The sequence below is a fragment of the Eretmochelys imbricata genome, chromosome 1, assembly GCF_965152235.1.
Source record: "Eretmochelys imbricata isolate rEreImb1 chromosome 1, rEreImb1.hap1, whole genome shotgun sequence".
In the NCBI taxonomy this organism is placed as follows: domain Eukaryota; kingdom Metazoa; phylum Chordata; order Testudines; family Cheloniidae; genus Eretmochelys; species Eretmochelys imbricata.
Window position 1 is genome coordinate 276335873 of NC_135572.1, and position 15035 is coordinate 276350907.

The window sequence follows — 15035 nt, forward strand, 5'->3', positions numbered from 1 at the left end:
TATATAACTTTTTTCTTTGATTAACTTGGTGGGTGGTAGTTCTGATATTACAACTAGGATTTTAAATAGATAATTTTAATATCTTCCATTAGGTTCCAATACCCTGCTACTTGATTGCATTCGTGGTTGGGGCTTTGGAAAGCAGGTAAGTGTGTATGATACACATTGGCTAAATTTTATCAATTACAGAAAGTTTGAGAGTGTCTTGACGTTAGTTGGACTCCTGATCCTAATTTGAAAACTCTTGGTCAGTGGAAGAGTGTTAAGATGCTCCTTCATATAACATTCAAGTATGTACTCCCCCAACCTGGAACACTGCTGAGTGTATTAGCTAGTCCATAAGTCTTCATTTATTATTCTCATCTCAAGGAGTATCTAGCCACAACACAAGAAAGAGAATGCTACTGAGCCTGCTCTCTCACTGTAAGGGTAAGAAATGGAATAGAATCTAGCCACTGAGTCTTTGTTCCTCTCTTCCCAACCTTTTAGTCCCGAGAATAATCTAGAAACTAATCACTCACTAGATGAGCCTTTGTCTCCTCCATAAGTCCTAATATACTAGCGTCAACCCCATCACTCATTTGCACAAAGGTATGTTAATCAGGCCCAGAACGGTGGTGGAGGTGGTGCTGTATTAACACTGTAAAAGCACGAACTTCAGTTTATCCCCCATCTAGATAGTCAATCCAAAAAATATTATTTCCTGTGGATTTTTTTTTTTTAAACTGCACTTGCACCTCTCCTCTACCTGTCCTCCTGTGGAGGACTAGAACATTAAGTCTAGAAGCAAAGACGTGTGTCTAAAATTAAATTAGTCATTCCTTCTTTCCTCTCCAATCCCCCTTCAAACATAGCAGTGAAACGAGGGTGGCGGAGGTTTCTCCAGAACCTCTCCTCAGTAATATGGGCTACTGTGAGTATATTAAACCCATCATGCACTATGCTCTGGCTTCCCATAGAACATCAATTCAAGTTAAGTATCTAACTGAAATCTGTACTTCTACAGACAGATTGGCCCCAGGACACTGGTGTGGGCTGAGAAGGAGCTGGTTGATAAATCTGCATATGAATTTGCGGAGGTTAGTTACAAAGAGTTTGCTCACTATTCACTCACTTTACATAGTATTAAAAATAAACAGCCAATACTACAATTGCTCTCATTTTAATTTTTTCCCCTCTCCTCCCTTCCACCAAAGAGTGTTCTGTTTTTCTAAAGGAACATCAAATAACTGCTGATCTCGCTACACAAATGACAAGGCACAATCTTGCCATTGGTCTGCATGTGGAACTTAAGATGTCTGAGAGATTTGCGTGTGGATCATTAGGATCATACTGATAACCTGTACTTACTAATTATAATTACAAATCTCATTAAAAATCAATGTTAACTTTTGTTTCAGACTGAAGCCATGTTGAAAACAGCAGAAGATCTGGCAGGGCCTTATGTGTGGGGACAGTACGACTTGCTAGTCTTGCCTCCCTCTTTTCCTTATGGAGGTATGGAGAACCCCTGCCTTACTTTTGTGACACCTACTTTATTGGTAAGTGTGAAACTTATGCACTTTATTCTTCAGCTTTCCATCAGAACCTATTCTAAAATCTATCCAGGTGTGTGCATAGAACTCTGGACTTATGTTCCTTAAAGAACGATAAAATGATCCTTAGACTATCAGAGCCATAGAACTTACATGAAACAGATGTGTATAGTGCATGAATTTTGAGTTTAACTTGAGCCAACAAGGTAATTTGATTTTTGTCTATTCTAGGCAGGTGACAGATCACTGTCAAATGTAAGTATAAACTTTATTCAGGTCTTCAAACCAAATACCGTATAACTTTAAGTTAAATCTTAAATCATTCATAGCAGTGAAAATGTGAGAAATTTCTAAATCTTAAGTCTTCATTTAGACATCCTACTTATTTTCTGTTAACTAGTTACAAAATGGAAAAATACATAGCAGGTCCGTTTAATACCAAGTTGTATTGCAAAAATTTCAGGTTCAGGGAAATCTTGTCCCTGTCATTTTTGCAGAACAATACTATCTTTATAGAAGGAATCTCCTTCTTCCCATTTAACGATATTGACAAATGACCCTTTAAAACAGTGTTTCTCAAATGTAGCCACCAGGAGCTTTTCTTGCGGCCATAGCCTCCTGGACTGTGTGCGTGTGTGCTCAAAATAGTGACCCCTCCCATTTCCTGTTGCTCCTGGATGCACCACCTTGTTCTTGCTTGCTGGGGCCACCAGCAGGGGTTAGGCCTTGCTCCTTTCTGGAGACACCTGGGGCACGACGCTGGAGGAGCAGGCAGCTGGTGAGTTCCCCACCTTCCCAGGGATGGTGGGGCTCAGGCTTTGGCCTTCAGACCTGGAGTGGCGGGGGGCAGCAGGCTCTGGCCATGGGGCTTTGTGCTCTGATCGTGAAGCTTCAGGCTCTAGCCCCCCTCCAACCTCCCCAGTGTGTCTCCCAGCCTTCCATCCGGGGCTTAATTTGTCCCCAGGCTTGGCAGAGCTGAGCAAGTCTGCTGTGAAACGTGATACTTGTATGTTCGTTAATATCACGTTTCACAACAGACTTATAAATAAATTATAATGATTTGGATGTGTATATGTGTTTTTCCTAAAACTAATTAAGTATTTTCAGAAAGTGTGAGAGTGGCCACCAGCAAGAGTTGGTGGCTGCACTCTGAGAAAAAATATATGCTGACAACTCCTGCATAAAATCTACAGCTCAGCCATTTAAAGCCTTTGAAAGTTCACAGCCATAATAACACTACATCTTATGAGAAATCTACATTACTACTATACGGAACTCCCAGCCACTGTTCTCAGTTGGTCTTCCTTCTGGGCCATACTAGCATGTATGTTGCTATTGATGTAGTTTAATCAGATATGAGGCAGCAAAGTTGAAAGCTTCTGTCTCTGACCCAGTGTAAGAACTGAGGGCTACAGATAATTAATCACAAGAATGTTAAAGGGGAGCAGTTTTTAGTTCTAAATAAATCCCACATATTGGAGTTAGGAATAGCCTAGCCGCTGGCAAAGCCATGTTAAAAAAATGTAACTAAATTGTTTCTGGAGAAAAAGGTGGGATTCTTCAGGCTCTTATGCTAATGGTATTTATTGGTCACCTGTTTCTCTGGTATCGAGCCACTAAAACTGGTTGTAGTAAGTTGTGCATAATTTTTTAATTGGAAATTGTACTTCAGTGCTTGTCCTAGTTATATTTTAATGTTTGTCTGGAGAGAGGAGTCTGGATGTCAATTCATCTAATTATTAAATCTTTCCAGTAGAGGAATATAGTCCCTTAAATGAACGTAAGTATTGTAATGCCTTCCAACAGGAGTTCTAAAATTTTCAGTGTGGACCACATTTTTAGTATCTCGTATGATTCAGCACCCTATTCATGATCACATGAATCATATCTCCTCCCATTTGTAATGAAATAACATCCCTGCACTACAGCAGTTGCATACCTGAAAAAGCAATATCAGGAAAGCACTAAAACACCTTAAATAATCTTTCTTTTAATGTGACTTAGCAGTTTAAAACAAGAACAGCCGTCACAGCGCCAACCAGATCAGCGCTGCTAACCAGGGAAGACTCTGTTCACAGACCACAATTTGAAAACTACTTTTTCAAGGGGTGTGTGGTGTGGGACATTGTAACACCTGAGTGAATCTGATACCTAGAGGCTTACTTACAATAAATGGCAATCTGCTTTTGTATATATAATTGTTAGCCCATTGTGATTCCTGCTGCTGCCCCTCTCTCCACCAGTTGGCTTTGACAGTGTATTCTCTGGGATAATCTAATGAAATCTACTTCTGACATGGGATGGGTGGCTTTTTTTTTTGTTTTTTGTTTTTTAGGTTATTGCTCATGAAATCTCTCATAGCTGGACAGGAAACTTGGTGACAAACAAAACATGGGAGCATTTTTGGTAGGTGTAATACTGAGTGCATTACGAAAAATTGGCTCTTATCTACCGTATAAAAGTTCTGAGGAAATGTTTTGCCATCTCACATGAATTAATGTTCTTGATAATTCTCTAGGCTAAATGAGGGACACACCGTTTACTTGGAACGTAGAATTGGTGGACGGCTGTTTGGTGAACAGTTCAGGCACTTCCAAGCTTTGGGAGGTTGGAGAGAGTTGCAAAATACGGTAAACTAGTTTTGGTAGAAGTTTATTGTATGTGTATGTTTAAACTTAACTCATCAAAATTAAGTTGTCATAACGTTTCCCTGAAATACGCAACAGAAAACGATAATAGTAATGCTCCTGAAAATCTTTGTGTTGGTAGCGGAGTACCAGTGTTCTCTCAGGTTTGTTTATGAACAAGAAGTTATTGTTCAATGTAAACATGACACTGCTAGATTACGGATGATGGTAACATTTTCAAAAAGACCTTAAGTCTCAAGGATCTTTTAAAGATTACAGGATCTTCTGAAAGGCTGAATTTCATCCCAAACTACTCCTGAATATTGCAACAGCTAGTGAATAATAGTGAAACCTTAATGTACAGGAAATACTGCAATAGTATAAGCTTTTAAAGCAATTAGCAATTTAAAGTATAAGCCTTTAAAAACCCTTTAAAGCAAGTAGCTTACCAGTGAGCAGCTAAAAGTTGCCTTTTTGTGATAGCCATAGCCAAGGCCACCCTTCTCAAACTTCAGACGTTCTGGAGTGTGATACAAGCAATTGAAATGTCTGAGAGAGAACTGAAATACACAACAAAGCCCGGGTATTCCACATTGCACCAAACTGAGTGCTGAAGATCAGGAATCCTGATACTCAGTTTCTGCCTCTAGGAGGAGAATTTAAGCGGTTGTGGTAGTTGCCTTTTCAAAGACTTTGTCTCTGGCTTTACTTCTTAAAAATTGTCTATTTTTCCCCTTCCTCCAGTGCCTCCCAAGAGAAATGCCTCACCCCTTTGGGATTAATAGTTTTGTTGTTCATCCTGTCAGTGGTAACTTCTGTTGTTGTTTTTTTGTGTTTTTGTTTTTTGGTTTTTTTGAAGGACTAAATAAACAGTCTGTGATTTCTCTAGGAGGAAAGAAGCTATTGCCATGGCTACCCATCCTTTAATGGGAACAATGGCACAAATGGGAACAAACTAAACATGGGAGCATGATCACAAGGCCAGCATAGCTATGTCAGTTAAGAATGATATCTCACCCCCAACTAACACAGCTATGCAGGCAAAATCTTTCAAGTGGATGCAGCCAGTTTAGCATCTGATGTTCAGGGAGGTGGTTTAGCTGTATTGGCAAAAGGACTCTCTTTTTAAACTGGTATAAGCTAAGTCTTCACTAGTGGGCTTTGCCAGTATAGCTATACTGGCAAAGCCTTTGTAGTATAGACCAGCCCTAAGATGAAAAGTTGGGCTTGTAATGTGTACTAATTCGGGAACTTCAGCAAGGGGGATGAGCTAGAGCCATGTGCACCAAAGCATGGTAATCTTAGTCTGGGATGGAAGATGGCTGTATAAGATGGCTGCAAATCCGTGCGAATTGTGGAGCCTTTCTGGGTGAGTATTTGTGTATAATATTGTTACAGATAAATACTCTTGGAGACACAAACCCTTTCACTAACCTGATCCCTAATCTGAATGAAGTAGATCCTGATGTTGCATATTCTACTGTTCCATACGAGAAAGGCTTTGCTTTGCTTTTCCACCTTGAACAGCTTCTTGGAGGACCAGGTGAGCATTAATAGTTCTATTTTAAATAGGATTTTTATTTTACTTTGAAACATTGGCTTTATTAATTGATACTTTTTTAACTTAGATGTCTTCATTGGCTTCTTGAAGGCTTATATTCAGCAGTTTGCCTATAAGAGTGCTGTGACTGAAGATTGGAAGAAGCTCTTGTATTCCTACTTCAAGGATAAGGTTGGATGGTGCTTCGGGCTATTTGAGATCCTACAATTGTGTGAAACTGGCAGAATGTATTCTACTTGTGGCATAGCTCAGGAACCTGAAGATACTCCATATGGTCAGAGTAAAATAGGCTGATAAATAAAGTATTACTGCCTTTTTAAAAAGAGATGGCGCTTATGCCTCTTCACCCTCATTCCTATGTAGAGAATATGTAAAGATGTAGCATAAAATCTTACAAACATGGGTTTGGGTTACAGTGCATGTGTTCAAAATAGTTATTCAGAAGTAAACTACATAGGAATCAGCACTTTAGTTTTGGTTTGTAAGACCAGCTTGAGCTAAAGATTTAAACTAAATTTCAAATTGCAAACTCTTTAGAGAAAAAAACGCGTAGATGGTAAACTGAATAAAGATCTGTTGTTTGTAGGTGGATGTTCTCAACAAAGTTGACTGGAATGCATGGATGCACACCCCTGGCATGCCACCAGTAAAACCAACGTAATTGTGCTTTCTTCTCTTGTCTTTCTCGCCTAAAATTTTTGCGTTCTTCCCAAACATCAATTAACTATTTGAAAAACTTGTACTAGAGCTGGTCAGAAAACTTCTACAAAACCTTATTTTCTGAAAATATTTGGAAGTTTTTTTGTGTGGTGCGTGAGTGTGTTTGTTTATCTTGGAGGGAATATGATTCTGATATTTTTCCAAACTGAGAGATGTTGGAGAAAGGTATGTTTTTGTTTGGAAAATTGCCACAGAAAATGGAAAAATTTCAAAGTGTGATTTTTCCCCTCCTCTCCAATCATCATCTCCCCTCCCCCCCGTAGAAATCTCTGCAAGAAACATCCCTCTTCCCCCCGCCGCCCTCTTCATGCTGTCCAACCAGCTGGAGAGTGTACAACTTCTGAATGTGTTTACGTTCTGAGGTTGACTAAAACATATTGCTCCATCTGTGGTCAGTAGTGCATTGGGCTATCAATGAGCAATAGCAATATTCACAACAGAGATCACAAATACCATGAAGAGTGGAATTACTGTGAAAAAGGAGAGCATGGAAATACATTTGTGGTGACTTTCATTGTAGAAGATTTTCCACATATTGCATTGCCGTGTGAGGCGCACACCTGTGTTATAAATAGGCTTGGCAGAATTTTAATTTTATTTTTTATAACTTCAACAGACAATATTGATGATTTTGTTCTTAGATTTTTATTGATTTTTAAATTTTCACAGTTGTGGAAAATTGAGGGTTTTTTAAGCATTTTTTCCAATTTTTGTTGGTTTATATTTTCACAATTGTAGTAAATTATGGGAGGAATCAGACAATTATTTAGTGACACTTTGAGATTCAAAAAGTTAAAGCCTTATAAACTGTTAAATGCAAATTGTCAAAATAACATGTCAAAATAAAATATTCTTAAGTCAACAAGTCATATCATACTATTAATTTCCTAGTCTATTTGTAACAAGCCGCATTCCAAAATTTAAATCACTAGTTTTGACTCTTGAGTTCTCAAACATCATTTTTGCTTACTTTGCCTATCTGTAAGTTTCAGTTATTGATGGAAATGTATTTCCATTTGGTTTGTTCGTGTACGGTGAAATCTGTTTACCAACACTTACCGATAAAAATCTAATCCTTCCGAGCCCAATTATAGGCCATCTTGCCACTTTTACACAGCCTGTGCTACAATGCCTGTCAAATGCACTTGGAGTTATTCACATTTCTAAAATATAATCCTTTGTTTTTCAATCCTTTTTAGATATGATATGACACTATCAAATGCTTGTGTTGCCTTGAGCCAAAGATGGAGCAAAGTGAGTTGTTAAAGAATTCTGCAGACGTCTTACAGATATTTTAACTATGACAAACTAGTTCTGTATAATAAGAGAAGGGCTCACATTAAAGAAAGTATATGTCTGGTGAAGGAAATGCTGCCATGAATTTTTGCATTATTTCATCGGCTAAACTTTCAAAAAGAGTCTGTAGAGGTGCTGCAACTTCTTGAAACGAGAAACTGCATTGTACCTGTAAACTAAGTACTTACACCGCTAACTATCTAGTGCATGCGGATAATGTGCAAATTGAGAATCCCATTGTGCATAGTTTACCCTATGCCTTAGGAGTGCAATTTCAAAACTTTTTGATAGGCACAGATATGGAAGTAAGTCTCCATTACTGATTATATCCTCATACTAACACTGCCCCATCTTTTATAAAGCAGGCAGTATGTACTCCTTGGTAAAATTAAGCAAAGCCAATTACAACAAATCATTGCTAATTTGTAGTAATGTGTTTTTAGTTTTGCCAATGAGTGTAGCATCCTTATTTTTGTCAATTTTGTGTGTTTTGGCCCTACTGCGCATTTGCTTCACCTTAATTCTTCTCTTGCCAAAGATTCTTTTTATGAAAAAGTACACATTGCAATTGTTGTACTCAACTTTTGATATTTTTTTAATAAGAATCTCTTAAACTTACTTTGCACTTTTTATTTCATTATCTTTAATAGAAAATGAAATGGTGAAAACAAAAAACCACTCAACAAGCCCCATGGCTTTCCCATTTTTGGATTCTTTTTTGTTTTCTGTAACTGCGGAACTTAAACCCTAACAGCAGTATTTTTACATAAAGTAGCTTGAAATTAAATGCAGGTGTCCATTTAAAAAAAAAGCAGACAGATGATGTCTTTGCTGAAAAAGCCAAGTATAAACTATTTGTTTTTTATTTGCTTATTTAGGCCAAAGAAAGCGATTTGTGCTCATTCAGCTCAGCAGATATAAAGGATTTGTCATCCCATCAGTTGATTGAGTTTCTGGCACTGTTACTACTGGACGTAAGTGCAGGCTAGGAGTAGTTTGATCTCCTAAGAATGCAAGCAAAGGCACAAATCTATTTTGTAAAACCAGGGAGCTCATACGTTGCCCACACTTCTGAAGATCCTTATTCATCCTACTTAAAATCATTTGCTGTTCTTTGGGACAGCCAGTAAGAGGTCTCCGAAACCCATTCTTTCTTAATTATTCACCTGATGAGTAACATCCAGAGACTTTCAGTCAAGGAGGTATAAACAAAATTTGAGAAGTGGTTGGGTTTGTTTGAATTTTAGCTTTTATGTATTGTGTGACTAAGCTTTAAATAAAATTTGTAACCAGTTTGGAGTGCTTCAGTGATACTGGGGCTGTACTAAAGTTTCACAGACTTAAGCTATGTCTATACTACAGAACTTGGTCTCCTGTGTAGCCACTCTGTATTTTAAATCACCCCCCAGCAAGCAGTGAGAGCGTCTCCCACTGACATAGCACTGTCCACTCCAGCACTTTTTGTCAGTGAACCTTATGTTGGTCAGGGGTGTGATTATTTTTCAACCCCCAACCAACAAAAGTTTTGCCAACAAAAGTGCTAGTTTAGACAAAGCCTTAGTAACTATCATGTTATCTGTTTCCCCTTCCTTAGTTAGGTGGAGTGGAGCAAAGGGAGGGAATATGCAAGCACTTACCCGTAGCCATCAGTTTTTTGTTAAATATTCTCTCCCTTGTAGTGAAAGTTGTCTTTCTAGGTTTTGCCTCCTCTCAGAGAACATCGGTTGAAATATACCTCTTACTCATTCTTCTAATTTTGCAACTTTTTTTTAGGCACCACTTCCTCTGTCACATGTAAAGCAAATGCAGGAAGTTTATAACTTCAATGCTGTAAACAATTCTGAAATAAGATTCAGGTTAGTAATAGTATGGAAATTGCTTCATGAAAAGTGTTTGTGTATAAGATAGTATTTTCCCTTATCAATCTGAGAAGTTCCATTCTACAGAAATATAATAGGACACGCATGAATAGTAATGACCTCTGATAAATGTAATTTTTACATGTGCAGTGTTTCTATGTACGAATTAATGATGAAATGGGAAAATGTATTCCAGTCTGAGCATCCGAAATTAACGATAACACCTAGGTCATCTAGTCTATTCCCTTGCCAGTGTGATTGTACCCTGTAGTAAAAGTCCTAAGGCTTTGTCCACTTAACTTTAGATCTGGCTTTGCCCACAGGGTTTATGCTCTATTTAAAGTAAACAATTATTAAAACTTAAATGGAAATTTAGGAAAAGCATCAGAGGAAAATATTCCTTTCCTCCCATTAATTCTAGTTTATTCCTATCACTGTAAATTCCTTTGTATCTCATATTTATACACCCTTAAAACATGTCTGAACCCCAAATTATGTTGTTGGAACTCTAAAAGAATATTTATATTGGGAGGTATTATAATATAACTTTTTAAAACGGGCAAAATTGCCCAGTTTGCCATTGTAATAAACTTGCCACAAAGCGTTTTATTGGTTAGGGATTTTGTGTCTTGTCTCAATGTACAGTAATCCTTTGCTATTTACCATTGACAAACCTATATTGTTTAAGTTTAGAATGTAGTTCCCAGTTCATATAATGTTGAGTTCTATTACTTTTGCTTTGTTTTTGTATTTATAACAAAATAGATGAGCTTGTGCAAATAGATGCTTACTGCTATGTAATGACTTCTCCCAAACATACAGCACCCTGATCAATAGGGCCCTAATCAGTGCCTTTGGGCATTTATCATAAAACAAATATATACATCATTATAAGAGAAATAATTGCAAAAGTCAGTGTGGGGAAACCCAGTTCAACCTCATTATGAACTTAAAGTACTTAGTATCTGAATGTCATGTTGCGTGTTTGGTAGCATGACCTCTTCATTCTTAGGGTGAAGTTAGGGAACACGATATTAGATATTAGTGGAAGATCACAAATTTGAAAACTACTACAAATAAAAATTGGCAACCAACTTGGCGGAGAAATTCATGTTTAACTACATTTTTTCAGATGGTTACGTGTCTGCATCCAAGCCAAGTGGGAAGAAGCCATTCCTCTGGCTCTAAAAATGGCTACAGAACAAGGCAGGATGAAGTTTACTCGTCCCTTGTTTAGGTAAGACTTACCTACAGAACTTAAAAATGCACTTCTTTTTTTAATAATTGTGGACACTCCTGTATAACACAGGCCATAGGACTCCTTTGAATTAATTCGTTTTTGAACTAGAGCAGGAAGTGACTCACTGTAGAACTTCCAGAGCACTTTGAACATGAATATCTCTACGTTTGCAAGATAAATTGAAGTTCTTATATTTTATTAATATTTTTAACATAAAAACCGAGCAAACTTAAATTGCAGGGTGGAAAACCATTATATAAAGCAGGGTTCGGCAACCTATGGCACCCGTGCCAAAGGCGGCATGTTAGCTGATTTTCAGTGGCACTCACACTGCCCAGGTCCTTGCCACCGGTCCAGGGGGCTCTGCATTTTAATTGAATTTTAAATGAAGCTTCTTAAACATTTTAAAAACCTTATTTACTTTACATACAACAATAGTTTAGTTATGTAATAAAGACTTATAAAAAGAGACCTTCTAAAAACGTTAATGTATTACTGGCACGCAAAACCTTAAATTTGAATGAATAAATGGAGACTTGACACACCACTTCTTAAAGGTTGCCGACCCCTGATATGAAGGATAATCTTAATATAAAATCTTCAAAGTAAGAATAAAACTTTTAGGTGAAAATCTATATTTAGACTAGTTTCTTATTTGTACTTATATTATGGAATTTTTTGCAGGGACCTCTACAACTTTGAGAAGTCTCGTGATCAAGTTGTCAGCTCGTTCATGCAGCACAGAGCGCGCATGCATCCAGTGGCTGCAATGCTGGTGGCCAAAGACTTGAAAGTGGGTCAAGGACAGACTACTTAATTTCTTTAAAAAGTTATGGCAAATTACTAAAACAGAACTGTAACTCTGCACATTATGCTAACATGCATGCTTGATTATCTGTCTGACTTCGTGTTCTGCTACTGTGGCAATAATTTGGCTTAAATGGATCTTCAAGATGACGTTTAAAAACTTCAGTCTTGTACATGGAATGAAATTTTGGAAAACTGATAAATCCTTTGAGAGATGAATGAATGGCTCTAGTACAAACAAATTATAAAGTACTTAAAGGAAAAGATGACTTTTCTGAGATGCATTTGTGTTTATCAGTCGTGTGGACTTTTTTACAAATTTTGAACAAAGTCAAATCTTTTTTTCATACGAGCTTTCATACAGCAATGCACAGTTGAAGTCCTCAGTCTTTAAATATTTGGGGAACAAAATCTTTTAAATAAAACAGCTAACTTGTCTGGTCTTGTACAATCAACAAGTGTAGAAAGTAAAAATAAAAATGTCATAATAAATAGCTTTTCCTTGCTGACTTCAAATATTCTGATTTCTATAATAAACCTGGAAGAAAAGTTGAATGCGCTTGGAACTTAAAAATCATGTTTGTATAAAAACTGTTTTTACTTGTGTGGCCTACGTTACTTTAGTATCTGAACAATTTTGTTTCTCCTTCCAACCCTGATTTTTGATGGTTTTGTTAACATGAGTTAAAGTATGACATGATTCAGAGTAACAGCCGTGTTAGTCTGTATTCGCAAAAAGAAAAGGAGTACTTGTGGCACCTTAGAGACTAACCAATTTATTTGAGCATGAGCTTTCGTGAGCTACAGCTCACTTCATCGGATGCATCCGATGAAATAGCTCAGTGGTTTGAGCATTGGCCTGCTAAACCTAGGGTTGTGAGTTCAATCCTTGAGGGGGCCACTTAGAAATCTGGGGCAAAAATTGGAGATTGGTCCTGCTTTGAGCAGGGGGTTGGACTAGATGACCTCCTGAGGTCCCTTCCAACCTTGATATTCTATGATTCTAAGTGAGCTGTAGCTCACGAAAGCTCATGCTCAAATAAATTGGTTAGTCTCTAAGGTGCCACAAGTACTCCTTTCCTTAGTGTGACATGAGTTACAGAACATACTGTATGTAACAGCTGGAGCTGATTGTCAAAATTCAGTTTTTTGACAAAAAAGTTAATCACAATATTTCAAGCTGAAATTTCAGTACTAAACTTTCAGGCTTTGTCCTGTGTTCTGTTGGCTCACTGTATTTTTATGTAAACAGTCCTGATATGGGCCCTTAATCAGTCAGGCATTTAAGTAAATGGGTAGCCCCTTGACTTTACCTGGCTGACTCAGGGGCTGTCTGATAGCAGCCTTCAACTACCTCAAGGGGAGGTTTCAAAGAGGATGGAGCTCGGCTGTTCTCAGTGGTGGCAGATCACAGAACAAGAAGGAATGGTCTTAAGTTTCAGTAGATGAGATCTAGGGGCACTCGATTTGATACCGGCTTCCAACTAGCCATCAACCCTTTGATCACTACCGTTGAGCCTGACAATCTAGCCAGATTTCTATCCACCTTATAGTCAATGTTCCCTCTAATTTCTGAAGGCTGTGTGTGCAAAAAAATTTCCTCTGTGCAAATCTTTGTGCGTGTGGTGTTTTGCCATGTGCGCAGGGTTTAGGATCTGCGTGCATGCGCACAGCTTAGAGGGAACAGTGCTTATAGTCCATTCATCCAATCCATACTACTGTAACTTGCTGGCAAGAATACCGTGGGAGACTGTATCAAAAGCTTTGCTAAAGTCAAGGTATATCATGTCCACAGAGCCAGTTATCTCATCGTAGAAGGCAATCAGGTTGTTCAGGCATGACTTTCCCTTGGTGAATCCATGTTGACTGTTCCTGATAATCTATTCAAGTTCTAGTTAGAAACTGTTGAATTAACTTGATAGAAAGCTCTCAAACGGAAAGTGATCCCTTCTGAGGGAGCTGCACTAAATCATTATAGTTTTCTGTGGATAAAGCTTTACTGAGGGTATGTCTTCACTACCCCCTGGATTGGCAGGCAGCGATCGATCCAGCGGGGATCGATTTTTATTGCATCTAGTTTAGATGCAATAAATTGACCCCCAAGCAGTCTCCCCTTGACTCCGTACTTCAGCGCTGCGAGAGGTGCAGGCAGAGTCGACAGGAGCGGCAGCGATCTACTCACTATGGTGAAGACACCATGGTAAGTCAATCTAAGTACATCATTCACATAGCTGAAGTTGCGTAATGTAGATAGATTTCCTTCACACCTCTCTTCTCCCCCCCCCCCCCCCCCCCGGTAGACCAGGGTTAAGCCACCCTTTCCCATCTTATTCCTCAGCGTAGAATATTAATGTCTGGTTGAGTCAGAGGTGAAAGTAAGCAGGTACGCCCTGGTATGGCATACTGGTAAGAGCCAGTGCGCCGTACTGGGATCGGCTTTCCCAGGCGGCAGTTTAAAGCCCTGGGGTAGCTGCAGCGGGGATTTAAAGGCCCCGGAGCTCCAGCCCTTGCTACTGCCCTGACCCTTTAAATCACCGCTGCCCCAGGGCTTGGGCAGCAGGGCTCAGGTGGGGATTCAAAGGGCCCCAGAGCTCCAGCTGCTGCTACCCTCCACCCCCTACCCCTCCCCCGGCGCCCTTTAAATCCCTGTCTGAGCACTGCTGCCCAAGCCCTGGGGTAGCAGCAGTGGCGGGGATTTAAAGGGCGCTGGAGCTCCAGCCCCCACTACTTCCCCACGGCCCTTTAAATCACTGCCTGAGCCCTGCTGCCAAAGCCCTGGGGTAGCGGTGGTGGGGCTCTGGCGTGGATTTAAAGGGCCCCAGTGCTCCAGCCACTGCTACTGCCATGGGCCTTTAAATCCCCACTGGAGCCCTGCTGCCAAAACCCTGGGGTAGCAGCGGTGGGGCTCTGGAGTGGATTTAAAGGGCCAGGGCAGTAGTGGCAGCTGGAGCCCTGGGGCCCTTTAAATCACCGACGGAGCGTGGCTGCCGCTACCCCAGGTCTCTGGCAGCAGGGCTCAGGTGGGGATTTAAAGGGCTCAGGGCTCCGGCAGCTGCTACCACAGTGGAGCTCCAGGTGCTTTAAAGCTCTGCCAGAGCCCCAGAGTAGCAGTGGCAGCTGGGAGCCCCCAGGGCTCCTCAGAGATTTAAAGGGCCCGGGGCTCTGCTGCGGTAGCGGCAGCTGGAGCCCTGGGCCCTTTAAATCGCCCCTGAGCTCTGGGGTTAAAGAGCCCCGGACTCCCAGCTGCCACTACCCCAGCTGGAGCCCTGGTTCTTTTTAAATCAAGATGTAAAGGGCCTGGGGATTTAAGGCCCTGCCTCTTCTGGTTAAGGCCACGCCCCCTGCTCAGGACTCCGGGGTACTGGTAAGTCCTCTAACTTACTTTCACCC

The 15035-nt window shown here is 39.8% G+C and overlaps 1 protein-coding gene across 1 annotated transcript in view; it reads left to right on the forward strand.

Annotated features, from left to right (window-relative positions):
- The window catches only part of LTA4H (leukotriene A4 hydrolase), a 30955-nt gene extending 18794 nt beyond the window's left edge, over positions 1 to 12161 (forward strand). The window contains exons 6-19 of the mRNA XM_077832009.1: positions 93 to 145; positions 1007 to 1079; positions 1401 to 1541; positions 1767 to 1790; positions 3871 to 3941; positions 4054 to 4165; positions 5561 to 5705; positions 5791 to 5894; positions 6310 to 6380; positions 7643 to 7697; positions 8618 to 8713; positions 9513 to 9595; positions 10731 to 10835; positions 11523 to 12161. Coding sequence (XP_077688135.1) covers positions 93 to 145; positions 1007 to 1079; positions 1401 to 1541; positions 1767 to 1790; positions 3871 to 3941; positions 4054 to 4165; positions 5561 to 5705; positions 5791 to 5894; positions 6310 to 6380; positions 7643 to 7697; positions 8618 to 8713; positions 9513 to 9595; positions 10731 to 10835; positions 11523 to 11655 — 1266 coding nt within the window. The 3' untranslated portion in view covers positions 11656 to 12161. The remainder of the gene's footprint in view (positions 1 to 92; positions 146 to 1006; positions 1080 to 1400; positions 1542 to 1766; positions 1791 to 3870; positions 3942 to 4053; positions 4166 to 5560; positions 5706 to 5790; positions 5895 to 6309; positions 6381 to 7642; positions 7698 to 8617; positions 8714 to 9512; positions 9596 to 10730; positions 10836 to 11522) is intronic.
- Positions 12162 to 15035: the final 2874 nt, after the last annotated feature.